Source organism: Macrobrachium rosenbergii, chromosome 55, assembly GCF_040412425.1.
Source record: "Macrobrachium rosenbergii isolate ZJJX-2024 chromosome 55, ASM4041242v1, whole genome shotgun sequence".
In the NCBI taxonomy this organism is placed as follows: domain Eukaryota; kingdom Metazoa; phylum Arthropoda; class Malacostraca; order Decapoda; family Palaemonidae; genus Macrobrachium; species Macrobrachium rosenbergii.
Window position 1 is genome coordinate 71,797,663 of NC_089795.1, and position 23,930 is coordinate 71,821,592.

The 23,930-nt window shown below is 36.9% G+C and overlaps 1 protein-coding gene across 1 annotated transcript in view; it reads right to left on the bottom strand.

Moving 5' to 3' along the window:
• LOC136835396 (alanine--glyoxylate aminotransferase 2, mitochondrial) overlaps positions 1 to 21,878 on the bottom strand; it is an 88,036-nt gene extending 66,158 nt beyond the window's left edge. The window contains exon 1 of the mRNA XM_067098885.1: positions 21,670 to 21,878. Within this exon, the coding sequence (XP_066954986.1) occupies positions 21,670 to 21,718 (49 nt within the window). The 5' untranslated portion in view covers positions 21,719 to 21,878. The remainder of the gene's footprint in view (positions 1 to 21,669) is intronic.
• Between the last annotated feature and the right edge of the window lie 2,052 nt (positions 21,879 to 23,930).

The following is a 23,930-nucleotide window of genomic DNA, read 5'->3' on the forward strand; positions in this document are numbered from 1 at the left end:
TCTAAGATGACCAATCATTGTTAACCTGTTCTGATTATTCAATTTTAAGTCAAACCACTTTTATATTTAACTTGGTTTTAATGCGATTGAGGCTGGTTGTAAAGCAGCGACAATAATAATAAAATCTGACAAATTCGTAAAGGAAAACTTTTAATTTTCACTCCTTATTACTAGTTCTTTTTCATAGTTTTGATAAATTGAGAGGATGTTTTCAAAATGTTGGATTGTTTATATCTTAATTGTCTGCTAATACCTATTTGCTGTGAAGAGTTAATCAGAAACAAGTAGACCTTTTAGTTGCATTGGTTTTCATGGCTCGCTACGTCTTAATGGAGGGCGAGGAAGAAGGAGCAGTCAAAATGAGTAACGATGGACTTCATGTGCATAATTAATGAAAAGTGGAGGCCGAGTTTTATATTTGGACCAAGAAAGAGGGGTTTGATTTTTGCTAGTCTTTTGCAGTTTATCTACGAAGCAAAACGTGTTCGTAGTAAATGTCGAGGGTAGTTCTGAGTAATGGGAAACCACCTTATTCGAATCTGCCGAGGAGAACGAGGAAAAGAAATAATAGAAGCCCAACGAAGTACCAAAACTCCCAGCCTCTTCAACGTTACTCGGCTTAATTTCGAAGTTACGAGAATTACTGGAAGTGAATTTTCATAAGAGAATCGGGAGAACAAGTAAATTATCGTTCTTGAGAACATAATACTGTAGGGTTGAACATCCTCTTAGTCACTGGTTATGACTCGTGGAAATCCTACAAAACCGACGCGATTCTGTAGCTACCTGAGCATTCATTATTAATAGATCTATGGTCCATTAGTGTCAAGACATGCTGTGGCAATATATCTATAAAATCATTTCCCGTTCCATCTTCGTCTTTTGCTTCTGCAATAAAGGTTAATGATTGAAATCCTATTTCCTCTTCTTTTCGTGGCCAGCACAGAACTCCTCCTCTCTGCCTCTACTTATTTATGCTCGCAAGCTAGAGCGCGCCTCCCCCCAACCCCGCCTCTCTCTCTCTAATCAAAATGGTAATGGGGCAAAAGTACTCTAAAACCAACCAAGGTAATATCAAAGAACCTTGTTAAGCGATCTAAGAAATAAATGAGGAATGCCTATTGAAATTTTATTCATGAAAAACAAGAAGGCAACGACTGCTAAAGCTCGGTTAGTAGTATGTATACATGTTATGTATATAGGTGTGTATGCATAGATATAAATATTTGCTTGCCGTTTCTGAAGGCCGAACAAAAATACGATGAATATATGCAATACACCATATTTATTAATTTCCCAATTTGTGTAGTTTTCAAGTTTACATTAATAAGGATTTTTCACACGTGCATTCGTTGGTATTTTAAAGGACTTTGATATAATAACAATTGAACAATTGTAATAAGGTATGTACAAGAGAAATTCTTAATTGGAGTTTTCAATCTGCATACCTCAACAATAATGCTTGCTTAACTTTTTGTCAAAGAAATAGAACAATAAAGGAACGTAAGAGATGTTGGTTGGTGCTTTGAACTGAGAAGGCCTATGCCAGCACGAGTCCTTGCCCTGAGGCGACCCGTAACTGTTGTAATGTGTGAAATGGAATAGGAGGCCTATAATTAAAGTGTGGGCCTACAGAGTCTATCTAAATAACTAAAGCGCTACATGATTAGGTAAAGGTACGTCCACACCGAAGTAAAAAGTCAATAAACACTCGTCGATCACTTATCGCCCAGACAGCACAAACAGGTGGAAGAGAAGTTAATTTACGGTGGTTGACTTATTTTCAGGCCGTTTGTGATTTGTAAAATATAAGTTGTCCCCGCGTTTTTGACATGTACTATAGTGTGGACGTATTGTACTATAGTGTGGACGTATTCCTAAGAGTTACATTAGGTATAAACGCATGTCTACCCATAGTGTAAATACCTTGTAAAATGTGAAAGAAGTTACATTCTGAAAGCACTGCAGTTTAAGAATGTTCTTAGTATACTATCTTAAAAATGTGAAATAAAACTAAATCTTCCAGCTATTGAAAATATAACAGCACAGAAAAAGCGAAGAGCCCCGGCGCAGCAGAAGATGCTGCGCATCAAGTTGGGAAAGAAAGAGCAGCATCCTAAACCCGTTCCATAAAATTGTGTCTGGAATTTTAGGCTTCCTCTGAGAAAACACAGGTTGTGCGAGTTTGCATTAACTTGCAGTATATCAGGGGTGATATTCTCCGTCGCGGGTCGGTTATCGCTAGCTTAGGAATTTGACCACATGCTGAAGGGCTAGACCACTTTCTTTTACATCGGCTCCCTGTCCCGCCCCTACCTCGTCTTAGACTCTAGTTATAATGTTCTGATCTGGATGCTGCTGCTATAGACTGATTCTTCTTCTACCCTACTCTCATTCTAAAGCCTAGGCATTAGTAGAACCTATCTCGAACTCTCTCTAAACTGTAGCTCATGCAAGCATATTCAGTTACTCACCCGTAACTACATTTTTCGCAAACCTAAACTTTTCGCTCCTCCGTCATAAGAGATTGATTTATAAACTTTTATGTTGGCAATGTTAAAGTATATATGAATCATGATTCTGCATCCTATACCTTCCAAAATGGATTTTCTCATCTTCCATAAGCAACTGATTGTTCGCGTGGCCTGATACTGTGAAAGATTTGGAGGGAATAAATGTTTCCGAGCTATCTCAAGATATTTTTAAACAGACTATTTTTTTTTATAGTGAGAACATTCGTCACCATTTCTCTCGTTTTATTTTCGTAAGGGCTAGACAAAGGGCATTGGACTTGCCTGTCCTTGACACTGAAAAATTATGGTGAAAATGACTACCCTTCTTCGTACGGGTGGTTCGCAGAATTTCATTAAAACACTGGGAACGGGTCGCTGAACCTCTCCAGAGCAAAATTACGGAATTACTTAGGGGACATTTGTAAAAATAACCTGCCATGTTGACAGAAACAATTTAGTGGTAGGTTTCAAGTCCAAACTTTTCAGAAGTGGATCATATCGGATTAACAGTTTGCTGGTATAAACAAAGGACTATAAGAATATCAAATTGCAGTGTTGAAAATTACGTTGCAATGAATAAGATTACTCATCTCTTATTAGGCTACATTTGTGAGATACTGACTTGTATTTCAGTTGGGTGGTAGTCTCAATAAATTTTAGATATGTGAATAATCCTTGTGCATCTTTGTTCTAGAGAACAAAACGAAGGAAGAGTGATTCCTATATGATCGTCCATATATTAAGCTCATCACATGCATGCATGCATGACTAACGGGTGTTTGTAAGAGCTATGAAAGTTGCGTAAAGAACACGCATCTAAGGATCAATGTTCCTTCGTTTTGGAACCAGCCTCTTTAAGTCAGGAAGGAGATGGGGGAGAGATAATACATTCCTGCGAATATCTGAGTAGGCCTATTAACCAAATATCTGATTTAGTTATACATTATTTTCACCAATTGGAAGAGGTGTTTTCCTTTTTGAAGCATCCCTTTTGCAAGTTCATGGAGATAGGAAATCGGTATATCAACCGATATGACATGATTTTAAAGAAAAATTATGAATTGGAAATTTCTTACAACGAAAAACCGATAAAATAAAGTAGTTACAAAACTTGCAAACTAATCTAAGTTGTCTGGTGGGAGTGACAACGGGTCATATAAGCCCGAAAATCAACGTGTTGAGTGATTATTACAATTTGAATTAGGCCTATGAATGTGAATGGTTGGAGACTTGGAAAGCTAACTATTTCACTTGCCAGAAACTCTTTTTGTTGGTTTCCATTTTAGGCTGAAGGTCGAGCAAAGCTTTGCGCTGTTCGTGTCAAGAGGGTATCACTGTAAGTTAGGTTTAGCATAAATTCTGCTGCTACGATGAAGCTTGAAAGCTGTCACCGGATTGAAGCGTCTTACCATTTAGTACGAATACTTCTCCACGCTAGTTTTCAACCAAGATTTTGGTCTGTTCCCTTGCTTTGTTTCTATGCTCTGAGTTCTCCCTGTTTTTATCTATTTCTTAGTTGCATCAAATCTTCAGTCTTTCTGGTCGAAGTCCAAGGGACCATCTCAAAATTCCCGTCTCTGTAATATCTCAGTAGAAACTTTTTTTTTGGACCTTGGTCCTGTTACTGTTGAAATATCTGAACTGCTAAATGAGTTAATTTCATTCTAGGATAATGAAATAACTTTCTAATTCCTTCATTTCGTTCTTTTTCGAGTTCCTTTGTTTTTTTTTCAGTTTTTTCATTTCGTCTTTCAACAATTTTTTTATCATGCTTTGTTGTATGTTTGCAATATTCGAGGAAGCCACTTATTCAGAGCTGAATATCTGTGTAATTAATACTGCATATGAAGGGTATCAGCGTATGAAAATTGAGCTTCATAATTTTTTAACATATCTGTTCATTACCTTCTTTTTTAATGACATATCACTCTGTGGTCTACTTGTGAAAGAGAAATTAATTTCCCTTGAGGTTTTTAAGAAAATTCATGGGTCGTTTGTGAAAACATCAACGAAGAAACTATCCGGAAAGTAAGGATTACGAATAATCAGAATGAAATCCTTTTAGCCTACATAAAAGTAAGACTGAAATTTCAGATAATTCAAGTTTACTGTCAAGTTTGAGGCAGGGCTCGTCAAAGCTCATATAAAGAGTAAAATTCCCATTTTCACCTTCCATTCGCACGAAAAACTAAATCAAATGAAAGTTACAATTAGTTAATATAAATATATGGTTGGCGAGAAAAGGTAGACCGGAACAAATCATTCAAATTCTCCAGTTAAAACGTCAGGTTCATGACACGGTGCTTATGACAAAGCAGGAAAATCTCCCTCCAATTTCCATTCGTATGAAATACTTTATGGACAAAAATAAGCGATGTAAAAACATTCTTGATAGCAGAAGGCGAGCTAAAAAAAAAGGTGAGCTAAAAAAACTCTTTATCCAGCTAACAGACAAGCTCACCCTTCGATAATCACGAACGTTATCATAAAAAGGAAAGGAAAAATCTCCCCCTTTTCCTTTCATTCAGTAGAAGATTTCTGGAACGGCCCCTGAAAAGAGCCAGTCAGAGAGATAACACCCAATTCCGAAGAGAGCCGCTAACAACTTTTCCTTTCAACGGGACCCCACTTAAACGAGAGTTGCTGGGCGAGAAACGCGAGTCCTTACGAGCGAATCCTTCCTCGCCAAGGGCGGGCGGAATGTGGGCGTTCGACCTCCTGCTGGAGGCTGATGCTCCTTTTAGGTGCTATCCCTCTTGGGGCGACTACCATCCAAGGACATAATCGCTTGCTCTGAAGTCCCTTTTCCCCTTCGCTTAACTTTGAAGATCGTCGTCTGTTTCTTTGTGCATCTCTTCATATCTTCTCTCTTCTCTCCTATCATTTGGCATCTTTATTGTTTACTATTATGTTAGTAATAAAAGTTCTACTCCAGTCATTAAAGGATTTCCAAGAGTCTTCTTTACATTTGTCTACGGCATTTTCCTATCATTTATGACGCTCTGTCCTTCGCTTCCCCCTTCGTAAATCTATTGTCCTGTCATTTATGAAAATTCATTTAATTTTCTATTATTACTGCTAATCTATTATTTCTGTGACTTGTGGTGATAAAATATATAATAAGACGGGATTTTTTTTCCGATTTTACCGATTATCTCATCCAATCTTCACTTTCTATTCACCTGTATTCATTAATTAAAATTCATTCTTGTTTCCACTTAGCACTTGGAATTATTAAAAAAAAAGTTACGCTGGGAAAGTGAAGAAACCCAGAAAAATGGAAGAGCATGCATAATTCAGATCGTGTTTCCCCCCTCCCCCAACTCTTGTGTTCTCTCATATGCATCTGTCTGTAAAATGTTTCGTAATTTGTGGCCAACATATCTGCTTTTCCTTTATTGCCAAGAATTTTCTGCGTCGCTGCTGCTCATTGCAGTGTTTTTTTAGTCTGTGTATAATTTGTGTGAGAGTAGTGCCTGTGAGTTTGTAAATGTGCATTAATAAAGTGTATATATGCGTATGCCTGGCACTGTGTATGAACATTATTGATGCAAATGATTAATGCAAGTGTCTTTTGTTAAGTACAATGCTCAAGTGTGTTGTTCTGTGTACACACGAATAAGTGTGTGAAAGTATGCATGCGACGTCTAGGCACCCACGAACGCTTATGTATAAAGTGGTTTTAATTCAGTCTGCTTCCAGCACATTTGTAGATTTGTATTTATGATTGCAAGTGTGTCAACAGGATGTATTTGTGTGAATGACATGGTGTGCATGAACTAACACAAAAGATTGTATGCCATGTGTTCGGATGTTATATTTTGCATTTACAAATCCTCATCACATCGCTTCCAACACCGTGTGACGAAAAGGGCCTCTGCCCAGGGGCTGTACGGAAGGCATGTCAAAGCTATCTCCATCTCCCTTTCGTCATTACCTCATTAGATATGGAACTTACGTAATTATCCTTATGGTATCATTTTTAACTATCCTGCCGCCTGATTCCCAGTATTCTTCGCAAAAGCTTTATTTTCATTATTTCGAATCGAGAATTTTTTTAGATATAGTTTCATTGTCATACCACGAGTCATGTCCGTACGGCAACACAGACCGTACTCATTTAATGCATAATGCTACTTTTGTATGCAATTTCATTCTATTTGGTTTCCAAATCTTACTTAGCCTGTCCATTGTTTGATTTGACATTTATAAACTTGCACTAAACTCCACCCCAAGGGAAACTGTAGTGAATAACGTTGTTCCTAAATATTTGAAGGATCCAGCACATACAGGTATATCCACATTATTATACTGGCAAGGTTTTAGCCACGTAAACTAAAAAACGGTATAATCGGTTTCCATAGCTTTTTTTATAAACGAGATTATATTTTATCTTATGAGATGTGAAGTATCCATAGTATTTATCAAGCAACCCAAGAACTGACTGAAGAAACAAATAAAAAAAAAATTAAGTAAAGTTCAGCTGTGACATCTTCCTTCTTTTTCCTTTTGTTAATACCCTCTCTCCATTCAAAATCTCGCCTACCTTCTAGAATTACCGAGAAATCCCCCTGACACATTTATCTATCACAGGAAAGATCCGTCGTGAAACTTTTGAATTTTTCACTTATTCCTCTCCGTAGAATGTTTCTCCTAGTCGAGGAAGATGGCCTTCAATGTAACCTTGTAATAAGGCATTATTCCTAACGTGACGATGCCTGGGAGACTTTTCATTCAGTAGGAGTTAAGGTAACAGCTGATTATAGATGAAGTCAAGGGGTAGGTAATTTGACTAAGCGAAAAAGTATCTTTTCTTACTTATGACTATACTTTTGTGTTGCGTAGGAATGTATAAAGGAGAGTTAAAAGTGAACTGTAATCGATGGGTAACAACTGGTTATGTTGCGGTGATTAATGTTTTCCATTATTTTCAGGGATTACTCTTAAAGGATTTGTACTTAGCAGCGAGTATATCCATTTCCTACAGTGGAAAATTTTTTTGCTTTGTGTTAAATGTGAATAATGCAAATGGAATATAAACCATGATCGTTTCACTATTTTTGCTGGAAGAAAAAAGCACCAGACTTTTACTTTCAGTTCATATGAGAATATGCCCAGGGGCCTGTGGCAAGTCTGCAGTGTATAATGTTCCGTTCTTTTTTAAACTCTTATTTGAAAATGACGAACCTTCAAATTTTTTTTTTTTTTTTTTTTTTTTTAGAATATTTGTCCTTCCTCTGAGTCGACGTGCATTTGCTTACTTTATTCTCAAACAAGAGAAATATGAAAGATGAGTTACTCACCAATTTGATGGGAAACTGCGAGGTGGTATAGAGTTCGTTATTGCCTGGGCCAGACTCCGTTTCGCTTTTATTCAGGGATGCTAGTAACCGCCAGTGCAAAAGTACCCCCAGCAATCAAAGGGTCCCTGACCTCTACCTCGTTACGCCTCAGGTGATTATGTCCCCATCTAGGGTTTTCATAGTTAGGCTTAGTCAGGACCCTCTTATAAGACCTAGTGTCGCAACTGAACCTTGGCGAAGAGTTGGCTAATTTATCTGTGGTGTCTTTAACTAAATAGCTTCTTTAATCACTAATGGTAGTGACTTAGAAAACCAATCGCCAGACTTCCTTGCCTTTCACCTTTAGTACATACATACACACCAGTAAGTTAAAATTTGACCACGGCACTTACAAGTGAACTATGTAAGTACATGGCGGCTTCTTGCCTATCCCTACTCGCTTCACATGGCAATTTTTAACGATGATTTTGAAGACAGTAAATTTTCCACCTACCATCTTTCAGCCTTTTTTTTTTTAATAAAAATCCTCTACGTCTAAATGAGCAAATACTGACAGGACAAGAAATCTACACAACCCTTAATTTATCTCGTAAATTCTAGGATTATTAAACCAGTGTTGAGGAGCCAGTTATCCAGGCTAGACGGAGTTTTAATCACTTGAAAAAGAAATTCAGTTTTCAAGTTTCTCCTAGGAACAGTGTTGCTCTGGTCGGTCATGTCCTTTTGATCTATTTAAAAAAAAAGCTTCAAGGATATCATAGTTCCCCCTCTTTCCGAAGGTAATATGGTCCTTTAAACGCTAGTCTTCAAATTATCTGATCTGGTTGGATACATGTTTTTTTAAGTGTTCACCCTTCTCATTCATTTGTTGATATTCCCACATCTTATAAAGGTGTGTATAGCCATGGAGCAGTTCTAGTTAAGATATGGTGTTAAGGAAATTGTTTAAAATGACAGGCCTTCTCAAATTACTGAAATTGATTAAAAGGAATGCTAATTGGCGAGGGTGGGTTAACCTCAAAATCAACGGTTTCAGTGCACATCTTGACAGACACCATGGCATTTCATCAATAATTGGAAACGTCAAGATGAAACGATACCTAGAAGGAGGAAACATAAAAGCCACTCTCCGTCTCGAACCCCACGTTATTACGTTGTAAATATCAGCCAAACATAATGCAGACATTTCTTCGTAATCCTCCAAGCAAAAAAAAAAAAAAAAAAAAAAAATATCGCAAAAACTGTCAGCCATTGGCTGAAAGAAAGTCTCCTCTTCAGCAAAGGAGGCTTACCACTGGCTAATCCGAATTCCCAACACGGTTGTTGATTGGCTCACTAGATATCGGTTAGTGGTGTAACCAACCCTTTTATCGCGTGTCCTAACTTCAAGGTCAAGCAGGAATTTGCGCCCGCTGGTTACGTTGGGAAAACCTCATCGCCTTACGATAGACGTTGCTGTGGGATTTCCTCAGACAGGCTAGAAAAAAACTGGAATCTGAACTGGTTCAACAGGATAAAAGTGAAAGGAGTGAGCTGCCACTTAGCGAGATTTGGACATTGATGCATAGCTTTTCGTGCTAAAGGTATTGCATATTTTTTCGCAGTTTGATAATGTGATATCACCCTTTCTGCTTTATGGAATGTACATGGAGCCACTCTCTCTCTCTCTCTCTCTCTCTCTCTCTCTCTCTCTCTCTCTCTCTCTCTCTCTCTCTCTCTCTCTACCCAGGACACACCCGAATGATCAGTCCTCCCTCAAAATATATATTCACCATCGCTTCAGATTTAAAAATATGAGGGCCTCGACTAAGTAATCCTTGCTCCATCGGTATGGAACTCTTCCTTTATACATTTGCCAGATAATCTCTCTCCTCCAGGAGCCGCGGCCCTTTCTGTCCATGAGCATTTTTATATGAAAATACTTTCATTTATTAGAATTATCTCTCTCTCATACCCTCCTCCTCTCTACCTAGGAACCCCTACCAGTCTCTCTCTCTCTCTCTCTCTCTCTCTCTCTGAACCCTCTTCTCTCTCTCTCTCTCTCTCTCTCTCCACGAACCCCTTCCCACCCCCTTCTCTCTCTCTCTCTCTCTCTCTCTCTCTCTCTCTCTCTCTCTCTCTCTCTCTCTCTCTCTCTCTCTCCTCTTTCTTTCTAACACTCTCGCTTTACCTAGGACAACGCTCTCCCCGCTTTCCCCGCCCATTCCAGTCTCCTGCTCGCTCGCTCTCTCTCTCTCTCTCTCTCTCTCTCTCTCTCTCTCTCTCTCTCTCTCTCTCTCTCTCGTATAGGTAAACTGATCATAGAGGAGTTTCGGGTCCAATTGGACTTGAAAGAAAACGCTGCTAACAGATTGTTGCTTGAAAGTAATCAAGTGTTAGACCTACGTGAACTAGTGACATCTTTAGTAACATCTTTAGTAAAAGTTAGCGTTGGATAATGACAAAGCTAGACCAACTGTTAAAATTGTACATTATTTACTGAGGTACTCGGAATTTGTTTGCCCAACAAATTCTGTACAAAAGATTCTAGATGAATTAGGAATTCTCGTCAGCTGAAATGCAGGCATGAACAACTGAAGTTTGCAAACTGGTGCCAGGTTCAAAGCCAAGTGATATTCAGGAGGGTAAATGAGCAAAATGTTTTATTACTAAATTGAAGTAAAAAAAAAAAATAGTAGTTTACATCAAAACTAATTACTTCAAATTTGGAACAGGAGACAAATTAAAATTTTTATGAGAACAATAGGATTTAAGATAATCTGATAGAAATAGATTTTTTTTTTTTTGCCCTTGTGTTTAGGAAAAGTTACCATAACTGGGACTGGGGCCCATATTGAGGCTAATAGTTAAGCTGTGGTAGGATTGTTAACCACCTGAAAATGTATGGACCAAGAGGTGTCAACACTGATATTTCAATGGTGAAACTATCCTTTAGGATTCTAGAGGTAGACTAATTCTTTGGGGTAGGATTCTCGGCAGTCTATACCATTCTCCCTTCAGTATAATTAAGGTGGGGATAACTACTCTCAAAATGTTCACAGTTCCATCAATCAGGGTGGGTCTTCACTTATGGCCACTAACTATATTAGTACACTCCTTCAGCTCTCATTGGTGCTACCGATAGAGGAATAGTCTACTATGGACAATTGACGATTTTTTTAATGATATTCGGCGTCCCCTTTTTCATCCAAATTCTTAAAGAAAATTCTGCTACAAATGTAGGCATAGTGTCACAAGGTCAACTCAGCACAGGACCAATCAAGTCTTTGGTAGAAACAATGGCCCCTAATTTATTCAAATTATTTAAAGTTGAAGTTAATGAGAAGACATTCTTAGAGAAAACCAAAGACAAAGGAAACAGCAGCTTTGCCAAGGACTCCTGAACCAGAAACTTTCGACAGATATAAACATTTTCCATAGAATACAACATTTTATCAAAAAAGCTTCAGTCCAAGTCAAGGTGTAGTGTCTTCCCAAAATTTTATATAATATACAGAGAACTGTTACTCAAGTTATGACTTCTCCCGGAATGTGAATCAGTTTCATGGAAATGCCCAAGAGCTTCATCTACTGACGTGATGGGGAACGGGTTGGGGGGTTTATGTCAAGTACGAGGCTACCTGAAGTTGACGACTCACTTCTGAACTGAAGAACAAAACGTTTATGGGCTTTGGATGATAGTATATAGAAATTTCCAATATTTATATCAGAGTTTGTGCATACCGTCATCAATTTGCACTTACTGAAAGTTCTGAATACCTTTCAGAGGTTTTTGATTCAGTATTTTTCAGACAGAAATCCTCTTCATTTTATTGACTTCAATGATACTCTTCACTTCCCAAATAACAGAATTATAAACATATACATATCCCCCGCCCTTGAGTAAACGGACAGCAAAAACAACTCGTGTCACAGATACATCCTCATCCCTCTCGGATCTTACCATTACTAGCATGCCTAATTTTGTTTTTCTGATGTCTCTCCTCATTCTGAATAATCATGAAATTTAACAGCTATTAGGGAACGAAAAAGCCCCAATTATTAAAAGACATTTTGTTCCTTGAGAATTTGAGAGCTGCCTTCAGAATGCTATTTTACAAACTAAAAACAAATAACCTGGTTGTTACTTTTTAAAATATTTTTTATGAAGTGTTTAGACAAATGTACCCCTTTTATTACGAAATAAATTAAACGCCATCCTGGCCCTTGGATTAACAACCATGTCAAAGATGTGCAGAGTGTCAGTCAGTTTGTTCACAGAATTCAGATCAGTAGATTTGATTTTTAGAGTCAATATAGTTACAAAAAGTCAACAGGGCTTGTTAAGCTGAATTTGTCTAACAAGAAGGAAAAAGGATTTGAAAAAAATAACTCTACAAATGTATGTGTAACAAAGGTAACACGAGGGGAACACTGGATTTCAAAGAACTTGATTTCCGTAGACATCTCCAGGGTCACTTGAAATGGGGATACTGAGGCTTAGAAGTCTAAGAGATGATTTTAATAAATACTTTCCTAACTGAGGAATGAATATATACCGTTCGATAGATCACAGTCTTATCAGCTCTTTTACCACCAGTATGTAATATCTTGTACATAAAAAATTCAGACCTCTGCCAGTTCATATATTATAGCCACACCCAATGTTATATAACTTAAAACCCAATGACCACTGATCTGATGGGATTCCAGTGCGTTTTAATAAACTTTTTAGTCTTGAAATTTCCATCACCTCATTTATAACAGGTACCTGTCCTGACCCTTGGTAACGTGAAGAAGTTTCTGTATATAACAGTTACTGAAAATGTTGGTATTATAGACTCATTTCTCTTTAATCCATCATTGTCAAGATGCCAGATAAAATGATTGTCATTCTATAAAGGACTCTCCTCTAATTGAATAACATGATTTTAGACCTGATATATATCCAGATACCACGTCTACTTCAGATTACAAAGTTAATTATCTTAGTTTAACAGTGAGCTGATTAACAGCTCTTCGAAGGATTAGATTTATTTTACAACCTGGTTGAGCAAAGGGCCTACATGGAATCCGAACCACATTATAGAGAGAAATGAATTTCTATCACCAGAAACAAATTCTCTTGTTTTTCACTGGCCGGTCAAAAAAAACTTTTCACCCAGCGAGGAACTACAGTAAATTTTGAGAAAGATTCGTTAAATCTAAAAAAAAAAAATCACAAAATTTTGGAAATAACGTGATGTGAATGTCTACTATTTATGGTTCTAAAACTTCAAGGTCAATCCTTTTAAAACTTTATAAGCAATTGTATTTAGTAAGTTCGTAACGGACCAGTTTTACTCCTATAAACAAGAATCGCTTTGAGTACCTAAAGGATAAACCTTGGGGAAATTGCTGTTCTTAATCTATGGCTACTATTTACCTCGTATTTTTAAGAGGAGAATGTCCTTTGTTATTCATGCCGATGATACTCTAGTTTGGAAAATTTACCACTCGCATTCCGAAGAATTTTAAGTTCAGTAAAGATTTAAGCCTTCACTAAGTTAAAAAACTTAGATGCGTTCTTGGACAGTTCATACTACACAAAAAGGAACTGGAACCCTACTTATCCAACGAGTGCTAACAGTGCGTTAGGCGAGCCCAACAATAGTCGTTGGTACTAAACTTGAGCTGCTAGTTGTGGATAACAGATCAGACTAATAAAACCAAAATGGGAAACATGAATGTTGCCGCTGAAGACTCGAAAACATGACTTGTTAATCCATTATTTGTAAAAATTAGAGTAATTCACGAAAACAAACGAAATTATAAATGGATTTATACAGAAATGGCTCATTGTCCTAGCTGAACAGGTGGTCAGATTTATGGAGATGTTACCACAAGCCAATCGGATACTTTGCTCCCAGAATTTTCATCGCTACAAAACTAACATCTTTAAATGATATAGGTCCTATGTTTTGGAACTATCTTCCCTATATTATTATTATTATTATTATTATTATTATTATTGTTACGTCAAACTTCCTCATTTATTATAAGAAATTATCTTATTCCATCTTAACATAAACCACCATCACAAGTCTTGAAGACTTCATAAATATCCACTGTGTAGTACCCATTCCGAATACCTGAAATTTACCTTGTTAAATAATTTCACATGCATTGTATTTCCAACTGAATCAGATTACCATATCGAATTTTATTAGCTTAATCCTTTTACATACACTATCAAATGGTATGGATACGACTATACTTTCATTAATGACAAAACTATTTCGCATCAGGCAGCCTTACTTCCAACATTATTTTAAGAACATGACTAATAATCCTTAAATTGACAAAGGATTTTTCACGTGTGTACAATCATGTTAAAACAGATTTTTTGTATTCTCTGCAATAAATATTTATAATAATTTTGACTGTAATTAAATTACCTCGACTGACATTGATTCTCTCTCTCTCTCTCTCTTATCTCTCTCTCTCTCTCTCTCTCTCTCTCTCAAGGCACCCTCTATCTCTCTCGCTCTCTCTTTCTCTCTCATTCAGTTACCAACATCCCTCTTTTTTTTTACATGGGGCCCTCCCCTCCCCCCTTCCCTCTCTCTTTATTGCTCAGAATAACCTCTCTCACCCTAACAAGCACCTCTCCCCATCCCTCTTCATCCCTTTCTTCATACGTAACCCCTCTCTCTCTCTCTCTCTCTCTCTCCCCCCTTTAAACATTTCCCCCATCCCTTCCCCTGATCTCTCTCATCTCCTTCCTCCTTTCCTTTAAACATTCCCCCATCCCTTCTCTCTCTCTCTCTCTCTCTGTTTATCCCAGAAGCAGCCTTTTATTCGAAAATCATCGATCCCTTTCCTCGTAAGAGGCATATTGAGCCACCCACGTGCAATAATGAAGCTACAAAAGAGGCGGCCCGTCACTAAAGGTTTCGGATCAAAGCAGCATTTCCGATCTATCATTTAGTTATCTCTTAGTTACAGAAGCCAATACTTGCCTTGCTCCGGTCGATGGAAAAAAAGCAAAAGAAAAAAAAATGGGGGAAGGAGGGTGCTAAACCCCCAGGCAATCAATAGACCAGCTTCTAAGAAGAGATTTTAAATCTATGAAAACGTAGGTAGAAAGAGACCCTATGAAGCCAATCCACTCTTCTTACGTAATGTTACTTTTGAATGTTTGAAACAGATCACCACCTCTTGTAAGTCTAGGTGGTTACTCGCCAACAATTTATGTTCGTCTGAGATTCCGTACCAGTAGGAGCAATGTGACTCCAAGGTCGGTCACTGACCGCAAGATGTTAAATGCTAATTATCCTATGCTTATCACTGTATCATACCGATCATTTTATTCCAGCCAGGGTTTACTCTGACCTTTTGTATATGAATATACAGAAATCATTTACCAGAAATATCCATAATCTAATGGGCTTGATATTGTAAGTTCAAGAAGTATTTGCTCAATTTTCTTACATCCTGTTGATGACGATATGCGGTCTCATGAACCATTTGTTCTAATGTTGTCCTAGCCTAAATATTCTCACCGAAAAAGTAAGCTATATAATGGAATATTCCTACTGTGCCATGATCATAATTCGAAGAAAACTCTTGAGACCAACAGGAAGTTCGACTCATCTTCACATGAAGCCTGTACATTACATATTTAATCTATGAATCAAGATTACGATACAACATTTTTTCTATTACTGCAGAGGCTTTTGTTCGCATTACATTGGTTTAAATATCGATTGGAATTTTGCTTAAACACGTATCAGCCACAACTAATTTCAACTGCAGTTTCAAGGCACAAGTCCCCTGTACGGTACAGGAACAAGGGCCCGTATACCGGGAGCATGAACTGGCTTTGAATAATGCTCAAAGCAAAGCATTGCCTCCGACTTCGTTAAATAAGCCCTGTAAGTGTCTCGCTTGGATATTCTAACTTGTAAACGCGCTCTCAGACGTGACTGGCGTGGACGTCGCTTAAGCGGGAACATTTGTGAAAACAAGCACTTTCTTCAGAAATGATTGTACTGAAAATGTGAATATGCTCATAAGCGAAGCCGTACATGCGTCGAGTTTACGAACATACTTTTGGCGTTAGATGTTTTTGCATATCATGTTCCTATCATTTAGGGCAATAATTGAGGCTCCGTATATACGCGACCTAACATTAACAGAAGCGTGTTATCCCTTGAGCAATTTAGTCAAGTGCTATTAATTTCCTGTATGCCTCACCGTGTGGTTTGAAAAATTTCCAAGGTAATGAATAAAGGTGGGGCGGGGGACTCTCGAAGGAACGCTCAAGAAATCCTGGTTTCAGAGGACCCCCCCCAACCTCTTAGCAAAATGTTTAGCTACTACACAGACTCGAATTTACGTAACTCGAGACACTTTCGATAAAAAAGATTAGAAACCTCGAACTAAATAGACTGAAACTAAACTCCAAAAAACCTCTTTAATGCACTGGACATCTTGCATCCCAGTTGTTACTGATGTACATATCGTAAGCTGTAAGTAAAGCCTAAAATAAAATATCTAAAACTTATACAGAAAATTTCATTAATGTTATGTTTCTCTAAATTTAATTATTTTTGCCATTTAAAATTTTCATTTGCTTTAGAATGAAATTAACTGAAATGCATTGTATATGGTTTATTCAACAACAGCTAACGTGAAAACTTGCTAAACAAAATGGTTTTTCTGCTTGATTGCAAATGAATACCTATAATTAATTTTTTGCCTCTTATGTTAATTCCCTTCATGTATACAACAGTTTTCAAATTATCCTGAACTATATAACTTGTATCTACAGGCCATAAAATACGGACAAAACCAGAAAATATCCCATTCTGTTAAACTAATTCACCCTCCAATTTTTCCCCATCCAGCGCCAGTTAAAAAGAAATTAAATCAACTGACATGCCACTTAACCGTATTTTTACAATTCAACCGCCGCCTGTTGAGAGGAAAACAGTTGTTGAAGTTCTAATTAGCTTTTTACCAATTCTGAATCTGAGCGCGCCTCTCTCATTTTTATTATTTTTCTTATTCTGTTTCAAATACCTCATTTAACTGCGTTGAGAAATACTCTCAGTGCTCATCGTGTCTGGTAAGTTTTTTCTTAAAACTTTTCCTAAGCCGAGAGAAATACTTAATATTCATGAGCTCTAGACATCTACATAAATATATGAACTACAAAGTTTCCTCAAGCTTTTGTGCAAGTATTTTGATATAAACTTTGGGGCAAAAAGATTTCATTATTTTTATTTTTTTTAACTTATCTTTCTAACACCCCTCAGGTTACAGTCAGCGATCATGAGCAGTCAAAATAGTAGTATGAGATATTGCCTACTCCACAAGAAGAGCATTAAAACTAATTAACGTAAATGTAATTCTTACCACCATGGTTCTACCCAAAATCACCCAGAATCCTCTCTACACACTATAGTAGTTTTTGTCCTTTGAACACCCTGTCCTTTATTTCACCTTTTTGTCTCAACTGCTTATGGATAATTTTCTGTAACACACGTAATCATCCTTCAAATTAGTGGATTAATTTCACCAGCCAGACCGCGCAAAGGGATGAATGAACTTATGACGGGGAGAGGTCTATATTCAGATTGGGTGGCTTTGAAATGGTTTAATTTCTCGAGTATTTGCCCAGCAAAGCAATCTCATTTAAAAGAATATGCCTAGAGCTTTCTAAATGCTCACCACCAGTTTCATTACTTTTCTTTCCTTTAATTTTAGATTTGAGATTACCTCCGTAACGAAATGTTGCTCATTAAGTAAGCTCCTTAATACACAAATTTAATGATACTGCTTACCAGGCTTTCGTAAAAGCACTTCTATCCTTTTCATTAATATTGAATAAGCGTAGTGAAATGTAACCTGTAAGTTCTGCAACGTAACTCGAATGTGCTAATACGGCAGATACATATTGACGTCTAATTCTGCGCCTTTCTTGCGTGCTACTCTATGAGGATGAGCCCCTGATGGCATAACGACACTTCAGTCAACAACAATTACTAGTGCGTCTTTGCTTATAAAAACTTCTTACAGATGATAGAAGCCGAAAGTTTAGCGAAAGATGTTTAAGACAAAGGACAAAGCCCTATTCCTGCTTAACTGGTTAACTGGATTTCTTGCTACACAAAACCACAAACAATTCCAAATTAATTTCTATAAACACCAAGGATACCAAGTCATTTACAGTTCGCTTACAGTAACCTTTCCATGTCTCCATATTACAGAGAATATACTCAATACAAACTGCGTACTATAGCTAAATAATGGTTCAAGCTTTCTATACATTTCAACAGGGGACAAAAATATTCAAAAAATTTAATGCGTTCATTATACCTATATAAAAACTCAAGCTTTGTTAATTTCAACAGGAAAAAAAATTAACGAAACTTTGTATGGAGCACACTATAACCCTTATCGTGTATATTACTAAGTAACTAAACAAATTTCTCCACTTCTACAGTATCAAACCGAAAGGCGTTAGAACTGTTGGGTACTACCGGAGAAGTAACCGGTTTTTCGTCTTCAAATTCCTTTTTTTTTTTTTATTATTATTATTACAATTTATTCTGGGGATTTTTAAAATTTCCTTTGTCTCCAAACGCCTACACACTTACGATGTAAAAATTTTAAGCTATGACAATATTACTTGTCGAATGACATCTTTGCTCGGGGGATTACCCAAAATAATCATTTGCCTGAAAAGCATTTCCCACTACACTTGAACCCTTCAAGCGTTAGGCCGTTTAACTGAAGAGTCAAAATACAGGAATGAAATTTTCATTTATAAGTGGAATTTTTAGTAATTTTAAGAAGGGTTGCCTTCAGGGACTTAATTTATCCTAGGTTACTTCTTTAGTATTTTGAAGTTTAATCCGGTGGCCAAAAACTATTTGGTGACACTTGTTTGCATTGTCTGTTCTCTGTTATTACTTAGCTAGTTTCTTTTAAAGCCCTTAACTTTCTATACAATTCTGCAATCTGCTCAGTTTATGAGATACATTGTATTGATTCTCAAAGGGCATTCTAGAAGACTAGATTCGCTTCATCCCAACCACTTTAAGGATAAATCCTCTGACTGATCTTCCTACTATCCTTACCTAAAAGTTTAAAACTAAGAATCTCTACTATTGGGTTAGGATTAATGTCCTTACATTGACCCGAGGACCTAAAATATTTAAAACCGTTATGTATTGAGTGTACCGAGTTCTATTAGTTAGTCAAAATTAAACTGATACAACTTTCAACTAGTAATTCACACACATTAGTTCATGCTCTGATTTCTCACCAGACATGAATCACCTGGGCGTTTCTTGCATTTTAAAACGAGCTCATTTCTGGCATTTGTAGAATGTCTGCACGAGGAATACATTTAGCTGAACTTCAAAACCCCTTCTTTATTAAAAGTGGTCGAGGATTCTAGCTTAAGATAACGGGATAATTATTCGTCTTAACAACCCAACTGGTACACCAAACACCTGTAAAGATCGAAAATATTTCCAGTGATAGCTCGGTACCCTCTGTATTATGTAAAATCACGCATTCAGTACTGCACCAATAACTGAACAGCATAGAGGTCAAAGAACAAGCCGCCGAGTCGCAGTTTAAAGAGTTTCGTAATTCAGTTCATAACTAACCAGTATCCTTTACCATCGAAATGAATAAACTTTAACGCCATTACTTTGACTGAAATTTGGGACGGTAATTATAGCAAGGCAACAGAGGTTCTCAAAAAAATATTTCCCCATCGCTTCCTGCAGTGCTTACGTTTAAAGATGCATCAGTGTCAACCTAAGACTTTGTTTACAGTTAAGTCAAAATTCCTAGACGAAAACACAAAGCAATACTAGAATTCAAGTGGGCATTAATGGTTATTTAAAAGACCTCCCAAACATAAGTTGCATTGCAACTAAAGGATTGTTAATTCAGTGTATTACATCTTCCAAGAAGCCTTTAAGCCTTTTGCTATTACAATCCTTATATTGACTTTGTGACATTTACCATAAAGTAACACTACCATGAAGGCTAGAAATTTACTCCTCAGACCACGTGAAGTAAATATTTTGAACAGTTACAGTTCAGTTACAAAAATTAATTTAATAGGTCAGCCGCTGTAGGATTTATCAAGCTGGTTTTAAGAAGTAAGAGCTGCAATACTAATCTCTCCAAAAAACCTGTATATATTCGAGAATTCAATATGCACCATAATTGACGACTAACAAAACAGTCGTCTAAACCTAATTTCACACGCGAGCAAGATTTAATTTGAGAAAAGCTGGGATGTTTCCATATATAGTAAGGAGAAAAAAGAGGTAGGCGCATGTTAAGCACCATGTGATCAAACCTGCCTAAAAGACAACCTGCAAAAGTTATTCCAATAAGAGAATAGCAACAATTAGCGCAGATACCTTAATTGTTAATAGTTGAAATAAAACATGCCTAAAATTATTGCACTCTGAAAGGCCTTTCCGTGCTCAGCATCTAATTCAGAGTAGAAGTAGGGAAAAACTAAGTTTCGCTTTGATATCAAGAAGAGAAATTCAATAATGTTTTAAGACCCACGTCATTACACCTGACATTTAAATAAAGGCTAACAATCTTCCTTTCATTATATATTAAGATTCTTAAACCAACAATGAATTAAACTGCAAAGCAACAATTTAGGATCAGCAAAGTAAAAACGCCATAATGCTCTCGAAAACCCCATTTTATACACTAGAGAGAATTCACCTCTAATCTCCCTTTAGCTAAAAATTCAAGCAAAAAGGTAACCTAGAATAAGCTGAAAGTCAAGAGAAAACAGTATATTCATTTAACACCTACAAGAGTAATCATGCATTTTAATTGCCACCCTGCCAATGTGCAAGTGACCAACCCCAATTTATTATGCACTCATAGAATGAGGTTTATACTGCCAAACGAAATCACCTATTACATGACAAAATGCGCTCGCGTGTAGCGCTAATAGTAACTGACTTTCCGAATTAAGTTCTTGAAGTAACTAAACTCGTGAGATGATGTGGAATGAAGACAAAGCAAGCATTCGTATTTCGGCAGATTCGTATTGCCCCTGATCCACTATGATAAAAGCACCCAAATGGTCGGTCTACCATTTCTGGTAAGAATTCAGTGTAACGGATTGAAGTATAGTATGACTTCGTACTTACATGACCCTTGTAATAACACAAATGCTGGTATTATATCCTAAACACTTATTGTAATCGTGAAAAAATTCATTAAAAAATCACATAACTTTTGTTCACATCAGTTAGCGGATCATTTATCAGTTCTCAAAATCAGACTGTATACTAAGGCTAAAATCAGTAGCAACAAAAACGAACAAGTCGGAGGTCCATTGGATCCAAGGATATCTGCGAATTTTAATTTTAATCAAAATCTGCAAAATTCAAGCTCGCCCCATTACAATAATTCTTGCTGTACATACCCATTTATTTAATAATATGCGTGATTGATGAAGTTAAGCTAAAAGTGGCCAAAATCTATAGAACACGAGCCAACAACACGTTGATTTTACCCGCTAAATAGTTTATTCATAAGACTACCTTTTTATTGAAAATATCTTGAAAAGTACGTGAAAAGGCTGCCTTGTAGTAGAACTAATCGCTTGAAACTCCAAAGCATAACGATGAACGTCGTTTTGCAAAATTGTTCGCATGCAGGGTATTTTCGAGGTGTGTAATCTTGAACGATAATACGCTGAAGTTTAATCAGGTAATCTAAAGTTAAATCCCATCCCAGAAGAAGCACTAATCAACGTTTGCGAAGAAATCGGCTCTAGTTACCAGGAAAAGAAACAGAACGTACACTTCGACACTTACACTTACCGTGAACGGCCTTTCTCAGCAAATTACTGCAGTACCTCATTAATTCCATATTCTAGATACCACCGGAAAATCACTAAGGGACAAAACCTTACAGAATCAAACACTCACTATATCAATCTCACTACGATCACTAACGCGACCTAAAACCGAAACGGTAACGGAGCTGACGATGACCAAATCTTGTCTCGCTTCAAAATCAGTTCATTGTCGATTCTTATCAAGGACGACGGAGTGAAGAAGCTGGTGCTTCCGAAACTCGGAAAAGGTCTATAGCCAAGGACGCTGAAAGGCGGAGGACATAACCAAATGTACTGTGGTTATCACCATAGTCTTTGGTTATCACTTAAGGCAAAGCTGAATTACAGAAAATGGGAATCTTTTAACGACTTGAAATCTTTTTCTCTTTTGTTCTGTTTTCTGGTGAATTTTTCTGCAGGACATAAGACATCTAGCAGCTTTGCCAGGTTCGTAAAGAGGTATGCTGTCACAGTTAAAAAAAATTAGTATAATGCTTTCGTTTCCTTATTATTTAAAAATATACAATCAAATCTTTGTGTAAGGACATGCACACGCACACATATGCACACACACACACACACACACACACACACATATATATATATATATATATATATATATATATATATATATATATATATATATATATATATATATTCTTATATTTCTTTGGTGTATTATGCATATTGACTAAAATAGTCACACATTTCAAAGGGGTAAGAGAGAGGACAAGCTGTGAATATCCATATTCTCGTCAGGCCAAACAGGAAGGGAAAGCGAATGAAAGCCGGCGCCTTTGCAAGAATTGTTAATGATGCATATGATTAGGTAACTAATTCGAACTTTTATGAGCCCGCTGCAAATGCATTACTACCCTAAAGCAATTCTCCGTTTATTTTATGCTTACATTTTCATCTATGTATTTATCAGTTCGTTAATTTATTTGTTTTTTTAACGACTGATCTCTTCTTTCTGTGCATCTTGTTACCTTTTGTTATTTCTTTCAAATGAACACCATATTCTTTGGCCCTTGTGGGCGTGTTCCATAGAATAGGGTTCACCTTAATATTAATGATAATATTTTCGTAAATACAATTAACTGAAGAAATGGACAAACTGATACAGTGGTTAAAGTCAGACAGAACAAAAGCAAATGACTAAAGCGATGAAAAATGTTTTTGGAAGGAAAACATTCGAAAACAAAACGCAAAGGATCCTGTCTCACACGAAATAACGATGCAGGTGTTACAGGACATTTCAAGGTATGCGATAAGCAACGGTTTACGGAAGAACTTTCGCTGCTATTAGCCCTCTAACAGCACTTTCGCTTTTTCTCTCTACCTCCGCCTGCTTGTGTTCGTTTCTCCGTCTCTTTAAGAAGGCTCGATTCTATCATATGATTCGTAATGTTCCTCAGACAGGCAGACAAACAGAATGTCCATATCCAATATAGTTCTATTCACACGTTAGTCTTTCATATTCTTGAATATAAGCTACTAATAACTGTAAAGGTAGAATTTACGTTACTTTGGGAGGACAAGAACAAGTGTCATTTCCACGTTCATTCCTTGACTTAGAATCAAAGAAGAACTCTCGACAGCAGTGGCTTCATAAACTTGCAGAGACTGGTTAAACAGCTGGCAAACTCAACATTTTCTTGTTGCACAACCTATAGTGCATTTTTTTTCACGTACATCTTCCAGCCACCCAGCCGATACTTTCTTGGTCTCCCCGTCCTCTTTCCTCTCAGAATTTCCGAATTATACTAGCTCTCAGCAGCGAACGTCTTCCATTCTCTCTTGTGACCAAACCATCTGAAAACATCACTCCATCTCTCCACATGTGAGCACTTTTTCCCAACATCTTCGTATCTGCTCTCTCATTCTTTCAACTCTTCTCATTGTACATATGCTACGTAACAGTTAATCTGAACAGCTACTTTTTCACAGATTCAGACCTAATAACCCTGTGTCATTTCCATAATCAAAAAAGTTTCGTAACCCCTACATACATTCCAAATTAGGGTTCCACTGTCGATAATCATCTCTTCCAAGCCAATGCTAAGACCATGTAACCTCCATCGCTTCACTTTTTCTGAGCCAACCCTTTTCTCTTCCTGAGCCTATATATTACTGTACTTTATTCACATACATACATAAATACTTACATACACACACACACACATATATATATAAATATATATACATATACATATATATAATATATATATATATATATATATA